General features: G+C 36.3%; 1 protein-coding gene across 1 annotated transcript in view; it reads left to right on the top strand.

Moving 5' to 3' along the window:
* Positions 1-7,275: 7,275 nt before the first annotated feature.
* LOC104547409 (A-kinase anchor protein 6-like) overlaps positions 7,276-18,804 on the top strand; it is a gene marked incomplete at its 5' end in the record, with an annotated part of 30,148 nt that continues 18,619 nt past the window's right edge. The window contains one exon of the mRNA XM_010193076.1: positions 7,276-7,491. Within this exon, the coding sequence (XP_010191378.1) occupies positions 7,276-7,491 (216 nt within the window). The remainder of the gene's footprint in view (positions 7,492-18,804) is intronic.

The following is an 18,804-nucleotide window of genomic DNA, read 5'->3' on the forward strand; positions in this document are numbered from 1 at the left end:
CATTTTTGGAGAGCCAAAAAGAACCCTTAGGAATTTGTGCCACTTCTTTCGGTATTTCTCCTCTGGATCTTTTTCACTGGAAAGAGAACTTCTCGAATTGAATGAAAAGGGGACATGAAGCAAAGGCATTTATAAACACAAACAGTGCCAGACTAGCAAAATGGATCTTCCTGCCATCACGTCTGGCTCCTCTGTCTGAATGACTTGGCTTATCCCCTGGAACCCAGTTAACCCCAACGTTGCAGTGTGTAGTAAATAGCTCTAAAATATTTCAGTGTGAAGATGAATCTAATTAATCCCCTGTATGAAACATGAGAAAAATAAGGCTTGGAAAACCTCTGTTGTATTTCAGTAGGAAAAATACATTTACATCCAATACTGTTTTTCTTTTATTTTTAAAAGTTACCTTCCTGTAATTGCACACTAGTTTAGAGCTAAGATAGGAGCATCTTAACAGTAATGGGCACTTTTTTAACAGATTATTGCCAAAAGTGCATTCTTTATTCCAGGGAGACACAGTAATAGATACCAGCGCTTTAGTAATGATACAAGCAATCTGTAAGCTATTATAGTTTCTTTTATAGTAACTTAATCTTCATATTGTTTTATATGTCTGGAATTTTAATAGTGTTTTTAATTTATGAAGAGAAGTATATTACGTATTACTAGTTACATGGGAATATGAGCTAAATAACAGATCATTGAACTATATTCTTCCAAACAAATATTTTGAGGTACTTAAGCATAAGGAACAGAACAAAGAAATTAAAGAATGTTGTACAGATATACTAGCAGCTTTTCTGGAATGAGCCCAGAAACATCTATTTGGGATTTTTACTGGTTTTAATGCATATATTATACTTTTAAAGAAAAATGGGAAAGACTATGGGTACTTTTAGAATGCTATTTAAAAGTAAATATTTTATGCCAAATAAATATATTTACCTAATTAATAAACTTATTTGCGTTATTGATTGCAAATAAACACGAATTCCCATCTAATTTTTTGATGCTAGTGAAATGAATGAATTAATATAAGTACTTGATTATACATAGAATGTCAGCACCTATGCAGGCTCTTGAAGCCAGTGCAGAAATGAAGTATTTTTTCCTATTAGTTCTTTGCCATTTTTAATATATATAGAAACAGACACAGTTCACAAGAAATATAGCTAACTGTGCTCAGACTTGTAAGAGCGATATCGTAACACTTTGCTAAGCAGTGAGTTACAGAGAGATATCATCAGCGTAGCAATTTAGTGGTTGTAATGCTTTTAAAAGAAGTAGGGCTTTTAAATAAAGAGAACCAGTTCGCTGTTTTGAAAGAAGTCATATTCTACTTTAAACTGTCATTCTGTATTTCTGCCTTGCAATTAGATGATATTTCTAAAATGTCAGTCTCAGATTCTGTTGTGACCATCATCGTAATAAAATGTGACAGCAAAGATATTATATCAATACTTTTTCCATAATTAGCATTAAAGATCTTTCAAGGGTTAAGTACAAAGGTTTTCCACTGAATGGTCTGCAGGCCTTGTGCCTTTAAAATCTTTTAATATAGCCAAGACTGGTGACAACCAGGAGACAAATCTGTGAACAAACCCGTTTGGAGAGAATAGTTTTGTGGTGTGTGATGTATGTTACGTGTAAATGAGCTTATTAGGACTCATCTATTTTATTATTGGTGCCCAATTTAATAGAGGCATTTAAAAAACAATATTTCTGCCTGACTCCTTGAAATGAAGAAGATACATTGATATAATTGAGAGCAAATGATTGCATGTTGTGCCATTTAATCATGTCATTTTTCAATTGCTGTTTTTTGCACTTCACTGCATACTTATAGAATATTTAGCTTCAGTATAGATTAAGTCCCACAGTATGCAACTGAGTAGAGTTCCCATATTAGGTGACATTTTCTTTTAACCTTGAAATCAGCAAAAGCACACAGGTTTGGCAGTATTTTTCTAAAAGATTACAAGTCATCATTCATTTCCTATCTTTGCCATTTAGCTTTTCGATTTTGAGGAATTACTTTCTTACTAATATTTTTTGAGGAATTACTTGCTTTCTTTTTCATCAGAAACAGAAATTCTTGTTTTCACCAGTTTCCTGTAATAATGGAATTTGAAATACAGGGATGCATCACCCCGACAGGAGAAATTCCAAAAGACATTGTTGTTTCACAGAAACACTGAAAACCACATTTCTACCCAACGTTTGCGAGCATATTGTTTCCTGTTATCTCTTTATTGATGCATTAGTGCTGTTAGCCATGATTAGACCTTTTGAAAAATAAAGTGCTGCACTAGCCAAAAATCAGAGGTAAAAAGGCAAATTATATTTCTAAAGGGTTGCAGTTTGACTGTTGTACTCAGAAGGGTAGCTTCCATTCTCAGATTTTGCCTTAATTTCTGCATATGGTAGTTGTACTAAATAACAAGAGTACCATCTTCGTTCCATCTTCCATCAGGCAACAAAGGATGCAGTTGGAAGGGTATCAGTCCCTCCCACACATACCTATGTCCTGTAACAAGGAGAAAGAGTGAGCCTTTCACAGACCAAGGTTAGACAGAAACTTCCTCTTAGATCTGGTCATTCCAGATTTTTCTGCAGTTGAGTTTCTTTCGTTTTCCTAAAAACACCCAGTATTGCCCATACGTGGAAACATAATGTAAGTCTAGAAATAGCATTTGTCTTAGTATACCTTGGCATTTCTTCTAAACCTGAAAAAACAAAGAAAATCCATCTGTGTAAGCTGCCATTTGTCATCTTCCAATTATTTTCAAAGCTCTGGACATCTCTGCATGGACCTTTATTATTCCTAATTGTAGAGTGAAAGCAAGAAAGACAGAAATGGCGGAAAATATCTCAGATTCCATAAAAATTAATTCCCCAAACAGGATGTAATAAATTATGCTACAAAAATCATATCTTGACCTTTTATGTGGTGATTATATGAGGATTTAAGTGAACTAAACTAATCTTAAACTGACTCTTAAACTATTTTGAAACACTAGTAGTTCCACTGAATTCACTGAGAACCCTAGTGCTTTTAAATGGTTGTTATTATTAAACACCTGCTCAGGAACCTGGATGTCACAGTGCTTCAGTGGCCAACTCACCTACCGTGTTGTATGCGAAACTTGACTTCCCATCCGTGTCCCTCAGCCGTGCAGAGCAGGTGGTGTGGCACAGCTCGGGCACTGATACACTGCAGGAAGGCTGAGGGTTGGAGGGCGGCTGGGGCTTGAGGGGCTCTGATATTCCTCAACTTCCCACCTTTCTATGCCTCTTGTATACTCTGGCACTGCCTAAAGCTGCACATGCCTTTCTGGTCATAGGCCATTCACTTAGGAGTCACGCAGCTATGCAGAGCACCTTCTGTTCATATCATGGCTACTTCCATCCCCACAGATAGTGCCATTAGCCCATGGCTTGGAAAGAGCGTTTGATGTCATTCGACTCAGCAGGGGCTTTTCCAGATGATTTAAGGCATGGTATTAACAAGCTGTGAAAGTAGTTTCAGCTAGCCCTTTTTAGCTATGCGGGTGATAACTTCAAAGCACTGAAAATAAGAGTAGACAGAGGGAAGAAAAATATTCCAAGATTCTAGCGGCATGGACAGGAATCCTCAGTATGGGAAACCATGACTCATAATAACATTATAATGAATAACACCTCAATGTTATCGGGGTATCTGTTGCAAAGCAAAGGACTCAGACACAAAGTCAAGTTCATACACAGCAGCTGCAGTTACTGTGTGTACTCTTAGCCTGCGGCAAAAAAGTCATATACATTAATTTAAGTCTTGCTGCAAATGATTTAAGTGAATGTGTTTCTCCCACATTTGCAAAGGTTTGGATTGTATTTACAGTTACTGCAGCTCAATGGACACGTGATAGTGTGAGAAGCCACAATCGAAAGTGTCTTATCTCTCAATCTATATTTCAGCAAATCTTCTGCACACAGGGGAGACTAGGCAAGCCTAAGTGATGCTCGTTAGTCTACTGTTAGATCATTTCCTAATTTTCTGAACCAGCAAGTACCCAGTAGCTTACTATTGAAACTGCAGACTATCAGGCCCAAGCCTCAGTAGAGATACTCATCATCTTTCTTTTCTTTTTTTTTTTTTAATTAATCATGAATTTTAGCTGTTAATTCACAATGTAGAACGTACCTTGTAAATACTTAAAGTAACCGTGGTCCTGGAAGCATACTTTGCACGTGCAGTTTGCCATATTGACAGTTTTTTATACATACATGCCATTTTAACAACAGCAGAACATGGATGGATATAAAACACCATGAGATATCATGTCATAGGACACTGTATTCCAGACCCTAATACTGCTTAAATTCATTATTGCTAGTGCTATTATATAGGGTGTAAAGATGTCTTTACATGATTAAGTTCTCTGGCTTTTAAAGTATTGTTGCTATAGCCAACTCTTTCAACACACTTACATACAAGCCCTTCATTCTTCTCCTGTTTAATATTAACCATAATATCATGTAATAAAATTGAAACAAAAGTGCCATAGGCCTAATTGTACTGTCACAGCCATGTAAATCAGAAATAGCTTCAGCAAAGCTACTGTTATTATGCTGGTGTAAAATTGATGTAAATTAGAAATGACTTGGATGCTGTAGCTCTGCTTTCAGATAACACGATGTAAAGACTTCACTTAAGCTCTCATATAATGGCTTATGAATGAAATACTCCTTACCTCATCATATTATATGGTATTGTATCAAAAAAGAACAATATTTATAAGCGATGACATAATCAGATAGATCAAGTTAAGTTAATGTTATGGGGCCAGATTCTGAGCTGTATTGACTTCCATGAAGTTAATGCAGATCTACATAGATTTGACTGCCATCAGTCTATAACTTACCATCACTTCCATAAAACTGAATTGCTTAGCTGTTATTAAATGTAAATTAAGAACCTTGACTTTAGGTACATTCTTTTAGTTTGATTTGGTGTGGTTTGGTTTAGTTTTGTTCTGATGTGACATTAGACTAATGAATAGCATCAGAAAGGAAATGTGCCAGACGTGGTGGTTACATCAAAAGCGATGAAGGAAACCAGTAATGAACTCTAGGAAAATAAATAAGGGCAAGTTCAGGAAACGTAAGTGAAAATGCAGCTCTGGTATAAATTGAATAATAAAATTCCTGGTCATATTTTGCCATAAATAGTGGTTTGGGAATTTGTCATTCACCTTATTTAAAATTCAGAAATATTAAAGGTACAGGGTTCTCTCATTATAGCAGTAATAGAATTCTAGCTATTACAGAGTTAGGGTAATTTAAATAGCTATAGAATGCATTATATCAATAAGTGGAACATCTGTATGAAATGTCCACCTGCTAATATACTACTCAGTGTACTTTGCAATGAAATGTACTTAATCATTTTAAGGCGTCTTCTAATGAAGCCTTATTGGGATTAACATTTTGAACACAAATACTTTTAGGCATTAAAACTTCTGCTTTAAATGAGATTGCATTGTCTTGTTTACCCTTGTTGATTAATAAGCAATCTGTTAACTGTTAGAACGGCCCAATTGTGCCAGTGAAAGTAGATTAGTAATTCAGCTACGTTTGTGGGTTTAATCATCATTTCTCTTGAAGGCTTTGAATTAAAAAAATCACTTGTGTACTATTCACAGGCAAAGAAAACAGATATATTTTTAGATGTGTAAACCAATGTTTTGCTTCAGACTTTCAGCTTAGTGCTATTGATCAAGCACATAGGCCTAACAGCAAAATACTCATTTGAGGTACAACATTCCTAAGTATAAATTCCAATTTTTAAAGAAGAGATGTGAAAAAAGAGATGTGAAAATCTGGATCTTGAATTCACATTCTATAGAATGTTATTGTTTTGCTAATAAAATTCAGGAGGGCAGGTCCTGATTTTTTATCAGTTAATGCTTGTGAACAGCTTTGAGAGATTCAGTGGGGTTTTTTTGTTTGCTTATTATGATTAAATGGAAGCTTAAAGGCAAATACCCTGCCTTCAGAAAAGATGATAGTTCAGATTTTCTCATGAGATCATGCATTTTCATCTGTGGCATCCCACAGAGGGAAACAGATGTTGGCAAGTTAAAATTTAAATTATCTGGAAAGCTCCTATGTGTGGAGCACAGTCCTGTTAAGTTCAGGAGTAGCACAGGCCTATGATAATAGTTGACTACTTGAACCATTCAATGCTATAAAAGTACAGGGTCTCAGAAGCTGGTCTGAAGCAGTCATCCTCAGATGTGTTTGTGCCTTCTGTACTCAGCTTCATGGATATTATTATAAAAACACATTATGAGTTAATAAAATTCTGATTTGATGTTGAATGATGGTAGAGTGTGATTGTGGATAAAACCATGGTGGAAAACCCCTCATTCCATTAACTGCTCCGGGTGGTAAATCTCTCCCTTTAGTTTTGGCATGCAGAGGTGCATTATTTATACTGCTTTTCAATGAGATTCTCAGTGTAGTTACTTGGATTTCTGGTGTAGAACCAACATATCCTGGCTCCCATCAATATTCATCAATATTAGGGCTTAACGACTGTCTCCCATCATGCAGTTCATGTCAGACTGCATCTCTGGTAGCACTGGAATCAGTATGATGAAATAAATGCAGTGAATTACTCATCTATAAGAAGGATACAGGTGTCACCATATTCCTACATTTACTTGAATATGGAACTACCCTGGAAATATTTTATGATAACAGAAAACATCTGTAAAGGATTTTATACTGCATTTTCTCCTTCCTTAAGGTTTCTCCTCCTCTGAAAGGGTACATATGACCCATAATTTCTATTGGTTTTGTTTTGGTTTTTAAAGATATATATATTCTTACTGCATTACTACAATTTTTTTCCTCTGTCTTTTTCCTGAAGAATTTCTGAAGCCGATTACTGTCAGGATAACTCATTTCAGATGCGTCCCAGTTGAATGAAAAAAGGAAGAATAAACCAGTCTACACCATAAAACTTTCAACATTATTGAGACAGTTAGCTATGTATGGCATTTGTTTGAAGAAGACTGAAAGTAGCTTTACTCCTTCTGTGCTATTAAGATTAAGACTGTGTTTATCTGAAAATAAAACACTAAGCTTTGACACCAAGTATGGGAATTTATGGAGAAGCTGGAAAAAACTGTTGTAAGATAGAGATTGGGCACCATTAACTATCAGATAATAGTTAATGTTTCAATTTGCAGAGTATTCCACACTGACATCTGTTGTTTGTCTATCCTGCAGTCTCTATGCTGCGAAATCAAACAGAGACGTCGTGGGGTAGCCTCTGTGCTGCGATTGTGCCAGCACCTCCTGGATGACCAGGAGACCTGCAACCTAAATGCAGATCACCAGTCCATGCAGTTGATAATCATAAACCTTGAGAGAAGGTGGGAAGCCATTGTCATGCAAGCTGTCCAGTGGCAAACAAGGCTACAGAAGAAATTGGAAGAAGACTCGGTGAGTGGTGCTTGCTTTAAAAAGATCTCATGTGGTTTCATTCTTCATGAGAGACACGTTTTCAGCACAAGACAAACACATTCATCTCAGAGTGCTTTCTTCTGACTGAAGATGTCATTCCTAGTCTTTACTGCCAACAAGTGAAGCTTTAGTTTTTCACAAAGCACTGTATTCTATGGACAAAGCTGATTAATAAGGTAAACTCACAATATACATGTCCTGTTTGCTGGGTATTTAATCTCATCACATCTGATCCTGTTAAGTGATGAAAACAATTTTCTCCTGTTGCCAAGCTGCTCAGTACCTAACAGAACTGGGCCCAGAGACATGTTGCAGTGATTGTAAATATATTTCAGAAAAAGTATTTTCTGTGTCAGTAAGACTGGTTTTAATTAGCGTCCAAGCAGTAGATGTGTCTTTCACATAGAATGCCATGGGTATGTGATTAATATTCAGTTCTGTGTTATCTAAGTAAAATGCATTAATTTGCTTTTATCTTGGGGAAATTACTCCAAAATAGCATTCTACTTAAGCCATCCATTAGGTAGCATAAATTAGACAGGTTTTCTACAGCATAAAACTATATTACAAAGCAGGATCTACATCTAAACAATAAACCATGGGGGGGAACAAAATAATCCCTACTGGAACACCATTGACTGTAATGGATGAATTGGCTCGGCATGTTTTGTGCTACTATCATAATGCTGAAGTCTATATACTGCAGCTGCATTGGCAGCAATGATAACCCTATGTAGTGCATATACTGAAGAATGTTGATGAGATTTAAGAACAACTGAGATATATTTATCTTACTTTTTTTTTAGCTTTATATCAAGCAAATAAAAGGAAAAAATTCTTGATGCTTACATGCTTCCTAGCAACTATTTGGCTAACAGTGAAATACTACTTTTGACTTCTTTTTATTAAAGTTCCTTTACAAAAATAACAGAAGCTGTAATTTTCACATTCAGTTGTGGTAGTGTAGTATGAAGATATACATGACATTGTTCAGAAACACTAGCAGTTCCTGAGTGAAAATACTGTTAGTCCAAATAGGCCAAGAAATGGTGAGTTAATGAGGAGGATGCTGTGGGCAAGTGAACCATTGAAGTTAATAATAATCTATGGCCTGCCTGCCATTAGTAAACGTTATAAAGTAGGATTGCTCCTCTGCCTGTTTGTTTTATTGGCTGCTTTGCTTTTGGTATTGAGATAGAAACAGGACTTGAGGAAGGAACAAAGTTTGAATAGACTTTTAGGACAAGTCAAAAGGAGCATGTCTTTGTATGAAGCAACAAGGAAGGAAGATGTCATTGAAAAGCAGATAGAGTGTCAATGTTTTTATAAGCATGGGAGTAGTCAATGTAAGAAGTGTAGATAATTGAGGAGAGTCAGTTAAGCCTTCAAAAATTTGATCTAATTGGAAGAAGTGTAAAAATGATGAAGTTACATGTGATTGTACAAGGGTATAGAGAAAAGATTATTTTCAGCCTTTCCTTACACAGCTGTGTGCAGTGAGGGAAGTATCAACTGAAAAGGAATGCTATTGGAAATGACCAAGGAGATCAACTAAGAGCTTTCACTATATGACCAGCAGAAGAAGGTCAAATCCCAACAGTGCTAAGATTCCTCTCATATTGCTAGTCATACCTGTAGATGTCACAGCTGATGCACATTACCAGAGGGAGAACAGTCATACTGACAGAGCATGAAGAAAAGAGGAGCTCTGGGGAGAACAGAACAAGAATTCCATTTTTTCTGTGCTTACTTTATGTTAGTGGACACTAAGGAGATATTTAAAAGACAGTCGAAAGAGTGGGGTTAGACTTTACTTGAGCCCTCAGTCCAGAGATAGGAACTGCAGGTATCTGAAAATACATTATCATCTAAAAACGAGAGAGGGAAACAGGTAAGGAGGCTTGTTCAAGTCTAGTGAAAATCAGAAGATGGAGGAAGAACAATTAGCAAAAAAACATGGAGGAGGTAGGAAAAGAATCTAGAGAGCAAAATAATCCAAGGCAGCAATTTTTTGAGAATCTCATCGAGTGGAGTCAGATGTAAAACAGAAGCTGGATCATGAGAAAATATTAGAGACATAAATCCCTAACGTTCTGTGATTCTGTGTGATTCTGTGATTCTGTGATTCTGTGATTAGAGACAGAATTAGTGAAAATCCAGAATGAAGCTGAATAGAATCACAGAATCACAGAATATTAGGAGTTGGAAGGGACCTCGAAAGATCATCCAGTCCAACCCACCTTCCAGAGCAGGATCACCCAGACCAGGCCACACAGGAACACGTCCAGGCGGGTTTTGAATGTCTCCAGAGAAGGAGACTTCACAACCTCTCTGGGCAGCCTGGGCCAGTGCTCTGTAACTCTTACAGTAAAAAAGTTATTCCTCATGTTCAGACTGAACCTCCTATGCTCCAGCTTGCTCCCATTGCCCCTTGTCCTGTCATTTGACATCAGAGAGAAGAGCCTGGCTCCTTCCTCCTGACACTCGCCCTTTACAAATTTATAAGCATTAATGAGGTCTCCCCTCAGTCTCCTCTTCTCCAAGCTAAACAGACCCCAGCTCCCTCAGCCACTCCTCAGAAGGGAGATGCTCCACTCCCTCCATCATCTTTGTGGCTCTGCACTGGTCTCTTTCAAACAGTTCCCTGTCCTTCTTGAACTGAAGGCCCAGAACTGAACACAATATTTAAAGTGAATGGGTTAGAAGATAGATATGTGACTGAGGAATAGAGAAGATTGATAAACAAAGAAAATATAGTAAAGCTTTTTAATTCTCTTGAGAAATGCTGGTTATTTTTTGTGATAGTTCCATCTGCAGAATATTTTTAGTCATATTACGAATATATTGCATCAATAGCTCTAGTAAACTCTTGGTTAGTGCTACACAAAATGTTTAGTGAGCTGACCAGCAGTAGAAAAAAATAGTTGAATTTTGAGCTTCAAAAACAAGTGTGTGCAGAATTAAACAACAGCCTAACCAAAAACTAGTTCTCAGAATCCTGAATTTTAGTTTCTAGAGGCTGAGTGTCTGTTGGGTCTATAAGTGCTCAAGAGAGGTTGGACTAGGTTTCTACTCTGTTTTTCTGAAAGTGAAAGTCCAACAAAGATGATGAACTGCCTTTTTCATCCACAAAACTTACCATTTTGTTGTAGCAAATATATATCTTCTATTGAACTTGGAACTGAAACAAGTTGCATTGTGACATAGCTTAGAGAATGCTGAACAGAGGTCAAAGTTACCGTAGTGAAAGCATGTTATCTCCTTTTCCATGTGGGCAGCTGCCATGTGGAAGTAGTTTACTGTTTGTATCTGCAGTTACTTTAAATAAACTGTTAATGAGCTAATTAGAGCTTGGTGCTGCTCTTCCAGCAGGAGTGCAGTAAGTCTTGTGTTTCTGTTAGGGATTGCTGTCTATCAGCAGTTGAGGCATGGTGAGGGTATGACTATAGCACCTTGCTTGATATCTGGATGCTTGGAATTTCACAAGGTGCACGCTGCTTCGTTCCCACTTTGCCTGAGGTAGTCCGGAGTTAGCTGATGGACTGACTTGACTTTCCCCTGGCAGGGAGTGTATCATTCTTGCTGCTGAAAAATGGCAGCCATTTAGAGCTGTCATGATGCGTCTAATTTTCACTGTGGACTGTTTTGTTTTGCAACCTCTGATGCTAGTCTTGTTTATAATAATATGATTCTTTGAAGTATGTCAGTATCTACAAGTTTCTCATGTTAATAAAACTATCTGTATTCTCAACATTTAAAAATGCCCAACCACTGCAGGATTCAGGTTTCTCCGTCTTCTCTGGCCTGAGTTGGCATGTTCTAACCTTCCTTTTCACTCAGTTCCTGTGTAGTCATTTCTTGGGTAGGTACCAGAACCGTTTCTTCTGCTTCCCTATCTCTCTGTATTTGATGGTGTGCCAGTCCTGGCACACAAACAGTATCCCTTGGTAACAAGTCTTTATTTGTGGTTGCCCACAAAATACTGTAATTTATGAAAACAAATGAGATGTTTCTATACCCTGATGGCATCTGACTCATTCATGGCATCTGACTTGCTGACAGTAAATAAGATAATCCAAATTATTACATCGCCTCATATAAGTACAAGAGTCACTTCCAACTTCTGCTGTCTTCTTAATTTCTGTATTGGGATCTTTCTTCGTTCTGTTTCTGCCCCTTTTGGCATTCAGTCACTTTTCTGGGCCACATAGCATTACAAAGGTATGTTGGAATTAACAACAAAAGGCTTTTAGGGCTCTTTTGAGTTGTTTGTCTTCATTGATGGTTTTCCACAATGTTTAATTTTGCTCAACTTTTGCAACAATGGGCACCATAAGTTTACAAATAACAAGAAGATATTAACATGTACTACAAGCACCTAAAGGCTGGTAAAAGATGTCCTCATAAACCAAAAGTTATGTCTAGAACGTGAAATTTTCAATACAAATCACTCTAGAAAGATGAATATGGTTAGATTCAGTAGGTTAATCTAGCTCTAAACAGTGAAGTATTCATACAATGAAAAAACCCAAAGATTACTTTTAAAAAGCAGTAGGACACTTGTCTGTTGCTGGAAGCAGTCCTAATCTGTTTTAACAAAAGAGGTTTTTATTTCCCACATCTGGTTTTTTTTTTGCAGTAAATTATTTTTCCCCATATTTATCTTTCCATAATTTGCTGATATAATGTTATACGTCACCTAAATTTTAGCTTCAGAATTACACAGATGCCTTATAGTTTGCCTAACAAGACCCTGCTGGCAATCATCTTAAAATAAAAAGGAGTCTATATGGCAACTGCAACAGCAATAGCAACAATCTTTAGTCAACTAAACCCAAAATTGCCATCTAAAATTCCTGCTCAACAGCTGGAGAAGCCTTAACTCACTCATGCACTTTCTTTTAGAGGGTCTAGGCTACTTGAAAGACTGAACAGTTAAGAAAGGATTTGGACAGGCTCAGCCTTGGTCATGCCCACAGGTTTCCAACAGTAAGTCAAAGTGGGAATATGCGAGTTGTATAATGCAACTTTTTTTTTTAAATCTTTTGCTCAGCCTGTGGTATACCCAGTGTAAGTTATGTGTTTAGCTTCAATGGATTATTCCAGCAGCTACAGATGTTCACAGTTTGGGCATGTCCTGTCCAGGTCAGCTATGTCTCTGTATGGAAAGTTACGATGAGGTGACTGGGAATTCACTTTTCTGGGACTGTTTTACCAATACTGGAGTGTACAAAATTGTACTGCTGTGGCTGGGAGAGAGACAAAACTGTGGTTTCTAGTAGATTTTACTTCTTAAATTGCAATTTAATATTCCTGCCCTTTTGCTGACTGGAGAAACTGCTTTTTGTCCAGACTACTCATTCATTGAATGAGAAACATATCTATTTTATGGAGCAGACAATCTCTTTTCTTATTCAACAGAGAGAGCTAATTATTGAAGGGACAGTGCTAATCATGCTTTTAAAATTTGGGTTAAGGTGCTGTAATTCTCACATTGTCCTGAAAATGTCTGAAATATTCATTTGTCTGATCACTAAGTTCACTACTATGCTTCATGAAAAAAAATTATAATTTCTCTTGTTTTCCTGAGTCATCCCATGTGTACACTACACTCTGTGTCCAGCAAAACCACCGTCTGTATTGGCTCAAAAGTATGCTGTACATCCAGCCACATGATTGAAAATAATAAGGCCACAATAAATGGGATGGCCTTGGGGTATAACACCCAAGGGATTCAATTGGTGTCGCTTTGCATCAATGTCCATGCATCATGGTAATTGAGGTAACATAACCAATTACCACATTTTAATTAGAGTTGTAAGGACTTGGGAAAATCTGCAGTGGTGAGACAGCTCACTTGAAAAAAAAAAAAAGAAAAAAGAAGAAAAAGAAGAAAAAAACGGCACCTCTCTTTTCCACAAGCTTGTTTCTTAGAAGGAAAAGCGCCTGCTTAAAGCTCTGTTCACGATTTTTTTCCAGCTCCCTTTCGGTTTCATTCTTTATCATGCACTTTGAAAAACAAATTGTTTAAAAATACTCTATTGCTTCTGATCTGGTATCTTTATCCTTTTTCTCTATTTATCTGTTTCTGTGATGCTTTCTGGAAACAACAGTTTTTAATATTGCTAGGCATGATGTCTCCCCTTCACTTTTCTGTATTTAATTCATTGGTGCAGTATCTTTTCAAGCCATGGAATGACACTTGTTCTAGGCTTAAAAAAAACCCAAACCAAACCAAACTAAACCAGAACAAACAAGCAAAGAAACTCCAGCCCACAAAAAACCTTCCTTCAGAGGTAATAAATAAAATTGTCATTGTTCAGTTAGTTTTAGATAGGCCCACTCAACAACAGCTTGATTTCTAAAAGGTTCTTATTTTATCACAAGCCATTATTTTGTAAGGCTTTAGCTAAAAGTCTTGCATAAAATTTGGAAGTCCATCAGAAGTGCCTAAAACAGTGAAGTACTGAGTGAGGATTAACTTAATTGGCTGAGGAGGGCACACTACATGTAGTAAAGTCCTGAACACCTATTGTGTGATCTGGCCCTCACAAAGTAATTATTTAATGACTTATGTTTGAACCTTTAAGAATTGTTTTTTTCATTATCTATCACAAGTCATTTTTGTTTTGATAGGGGACCTCTTCATATAGTGCATGATAGTACAATCTTGATTGCTTGTATTTGTTTCTGTCAGTCACCTTGTTTTACTTGTATTTCAACACAAGGCTGCTCACTTTGGTGCTTCCTTAAAATAGATTCATTTTTAAATGAATGAATATTTGATTGCAGAGTCTGTGAAGTGATGCACCATCCTCATTCTGGAGGGGCATATGTTTTTGAACTTCTGGGTTACACTGCATGCCGGATTTGTAGCATGGAATAATTATCTGTAGGATCTAAAATGAAGTTACATAAATGCTGAACATAGGTCTGGATTTTTCTTGGACTTGAATTGAAGATAGGTTGTATGCGCCACATTCTTGCAAGAAATTCTGTATTTCTCAGAATTTTCTTGAGGACCAGCCATAGTTATGATGGCAGCCATCACAGCAGTATGCAGAGTCTGGATGATCTGACAAATCTGAACCTTTCAAAAAAGGCAAATCCTTTTTTGTTGAGCGGATCTTGGTAAAATAATTGCAGAACCAATGGCGTTAAGTAAAAATTAAATAGACATTCAGAAAAATGCTGTGTTATATTCTTGAGAAAGTCTCCTGAGTGGTCACCTGCAGAGATAAGTTTTCAGAGTGAATAGAAAGAAAAAGAATACATTTAAGTCTTTCCATAGAAGACACTTCTCCATCCTCAGAGACTGCAAAGGTTTCTGTCACAACTAATAAGCAATATAGGGTAACAATGGAGAGGTGAAATACTCCATACAGTATTACCAATCTGTTAAATTATTCAACTGTTTCCCTCACTCTGGCAGATGCCACGTTTTGCTATGGCTTTGTAAAATTATAGGAAGCCAAAGGTGTGTATTCAAACTCATAACCCCAGCCAAACCAGAACAAATTCTGAGGCTCTAGTCCAATGAAGTGCAGTTGTACACAACTTAGTTACTGACTTAGATTCATCAAGACTTGGCCAAGGTTAATTGTGCAGGGGAAGGCACATATCTCTGACTGCAATTCTCTTCTTAATACAAACTAAAAGAGGTTGTGGAGTTCTTCTCTGGAGACATTCAAAACCCTCCTGGACGTGTTTCTATGTGATCTTCTCTGGGTGATCCTGCTCTGGCAGGACGGTTGGACTGGGTGATCTACAGAGGTCTCTTCCAACCCCTACCATTCTGTGATTCTGCTATTGTAATGAAACCCACAAGAACATTTCTTATAGCTTGTTCAACCACAGTCCTACAGTAACAAGTTTTAATCACCATCCGCCTCAACAGGACTCAATATACTTCTTTCAGATGCTATTTCTCTTCTGTGACTCCTTGCTAATTCTGCAGACACATTTAGTTTCTTTGCCCTCTCCATCCAAGGTACCAAGCACACTTAGTAACATGAAAGGTGAAAGTTACTTTTTTGTTGTTGGCATGAGTGCAGGAAGATAAATGAAATTACATTAAAAAGTAAAGAGTTATTTTAATGAGAAAATCAATTCCTGCAATACTTAATTGCTCCAAGCCCTCTTTGATTTTTTTTCTTGACAAAGCAGACAACATTTCTGTTCAGTATTTGAAATTTACTTGTGGGTTTTTTTTTTAGAAGGCAAGTTTCTTTATGAGACTGGAAATGCTTCATAATGACTGATCATGGCTTTAAACAAAAAGGCTATAAAAGCAAAATAAATAAAGTGTACATTCCTCATTATTATTTTTAAAACCAAAGATGGTTGCTTCATCATGCATAACTACTGTCCACAGCTCATACTACAGTGGAAAACTGACTTCAGGTATTCAAGGCAGAAAATATCCTGATCATAGTGTTACAGGACTAAGTTCCTGGTGTTATAAGTAGCTCAAATCACAAATTATGAAATGGGTATAAAATACTGCATCTGTACTGTTTTTTAATAGTAGCCTGTGAGCAGTCTATTTCAGTGACTGACAAGTCTTTAAGTCACAATACTTCATATTATTTTTCTCTATTATGGTCTTTTATACTAGGGGAAGAATTGCATAAACTTGCCATAAAGTTTTGTGTGTGTGTATGTGTGTATATATATATGTATATATGTATATTTATATTTCTAAGGGATTGCTTCTTTAGATTTCTTCTGTATTCCTTTTCTGGATAATTTAGTTTTAAACTCTTCAAATGTATAAATTGAGAAAGAGGGAAAATTGATGTATTTTAAAGTTGCTTAAACACTTTAAACTATTTTACCTCTGGAGCTTTAAAGGCTGGTCAGTGGTACCATGTTACTCAGTGAGAAGCTGGAAATCTTTTCTTTTGGGGATATATAAAGCTTCTGTGTTCATCTATGCAGCCAGAAGATACTTCTGTTCCTCAGCTATCTACTGGTGACTCTGGGCTTCACACTAGTGCTGTTTTGGATTTGAGTGAGGGAATTTCATAGCTGGTAGAATGTCAATAATTCCTCTCTGCTGATCTGATTTTTTAAATGGTTGGTGTTTACAAACCCTCAAGAGCTTTAGAATGACGTTGAGGTCTTCAAAAGTGCCAGTTTATCACATGGCTCTGCAATTCTACATATGATCATGAAAACACTGTCATATCTCTCATAGGTAATGGCATTTGACCCTCAATGGTGTTGTATCTAACAGTCTTAATTTCCTTGCATTTACAGATAACTACAATATTAATAAATCAAGTTGCCAATTTTGTTTAAAATAAATATTCAACAAGTAATTAGAAAAATTTAGGTTTTGAGACAGCAGGATTCAGTCTTATAAAAACTAGAAATGTGAGCTTTTTAACTTTACAATGGCAAAAGTCAACATCACAGCAACAAGTTAAGCACTTTATAGCGTGGTGGCATACTTTCTACAACCATCTGTCAATTGCTTTGATAAGACGACATTCCCTGCTCCTGAAACATTCATTAGAACTGTAAAATGGGTAAGATTTTCAAGTGAATTCTCAGGAATAATCAATTTTAGTAAGAAAATATGTAATATTCAGAAATTGGAAATTGAATGTTTCCAATGCAAGCAGATACTGAAAGAACTGTCAAACGCCATTTACATGGCAAAAAAACACATTAAAAAAGAAAGATAAAAAATGGCTAGGTTTTTCTTTTGAAGGGCAGAAGTCTTTTTTCAAAAGAACTCATTTCCTATTTAGGCATTTAAGTATAGGGCCAGATATTTAAAAGTGCTCAGCGGATAGCAACTCTTACTGCAGTGCATTGTGTTCAGATTACAGAATGAGGTCAGTGTTTTATTTAGATACCTTATATCCACTGATCATAAAATGATGACCCAGGCCAGCATTGTTTAAAATATTAGAGTTAGAGGAAATAGAAAAGTCATAAACTTGTGATATTTTAATTAATTTAATGACTTGTTGCACTGCATCTCTAAAGACCCAAGTTCTGCAAGGAATTATACGTGAGTGTAATTAAAGCTAATTTTCTGATATTTTGTTTCAAGAACTCTCAAAGAAAACAGGTTTTAGAAAAAAGATTTTAGAAATCTTATTTTCTGGCACGTTGTACAGCAGTTATTTCCATCTTACAAAAGTCTTCTATATTGGATGACAGGGCCCCAGTCCTCCAGCCATTATGGAAATCTATTTGCAGGACCCTCAGTAAGTACATGCATAATCAGTACTTCATTGTAAAATATTATAGGAGGTTCTAGGAGCTGCATCAGCTGTAAGCAGACAGGAATACAATAGAAAACTCTTTCTTAAAATGAATAAAAATAAGTAAGGTGCAATTATTCACTTTTCTTCTTAACACACAAAGTAAATGGTACTCAGTGCAATTATCAGGCAGGAGATTTAAAACAATCAAAAGTGAATATTATTTTCATGCAGTGTGTAATAAAAATGAAATTTGTTCCTACAGAATGTTATAGATAACAAAAATATAAATGAGTTCAGTAAGTAATCAGACAAATTAATAGAGAAGACTTATTGCTTATTAAATTCCAACTCTGAAAGTCCCTACAGGCTGGCTTCTTATATTTGGGATGGCAGCTTCTATACCATTCTATGTGTCTGAGGGTTTTTTTAACTTTTCCATAAACATTCACTAGTGGCCACTGCAGGAGGTGGACTCAGCTGAATGGACTGTTGATCTCACCGAATATAGCAGATGCTTTTTGAAAGCACATGAAGTTGCAGAGTTGGAGGCCTACCTATACTATATTTTTATGTATAGCAAAGAAGTTTTAAGGAATGCCTAGAGGGTTTTAATTTTGTTCAGGGTTTTTTTGCTGTTTCTAAAGACTAAGATGTGGCCATTTAGGAAGTCTGCTTTCATTAGAAGAGAACTTTGAAAAATGTACCCACTTAAAAGTTTTTCAAGATATTTCTAGCACATTTTTCTGTAAAATATACAGAAAATATAATACATACATCTACTTAATATTTAAATATGTACATACATTTATGTGTCAGATGTACTATAATATACATTAAATAATAAAATGTAAATTGTTAGCAATGATGATCTGAATTTCATTTCTCCTTACATATAAGATATTTGTGTCATCATTGTAGCTCTAATCCATATTCAGGTCTTCACGTTGGGTGTGCAGTAATATGTAAATTTCCTAGCCAGCTGCATTAAGCAGTGTTTGTTTATTCTATTTCTTTTGGCATAGCATATAACTGAATTTCTGCCAAAAATGTGGCTGCTTCAGGGAACATT

Source organism: Mesitornis unicolor, unplaced genomic scaffold (assembly GCF_000695765.1).
Source record: "Mesitornis unicolor isolate BGI_N332 unplaced genomic scaffold, ASM69576v1 scaffold33189, whole genome shotgun sequence".
Taxonomy (NCBI): Eukaryota; Metazoa; Chordata; class Aves; order Mesitornithiformes; family Mesitornithidae; genus Mesitornis; species Mesitornis unicolor.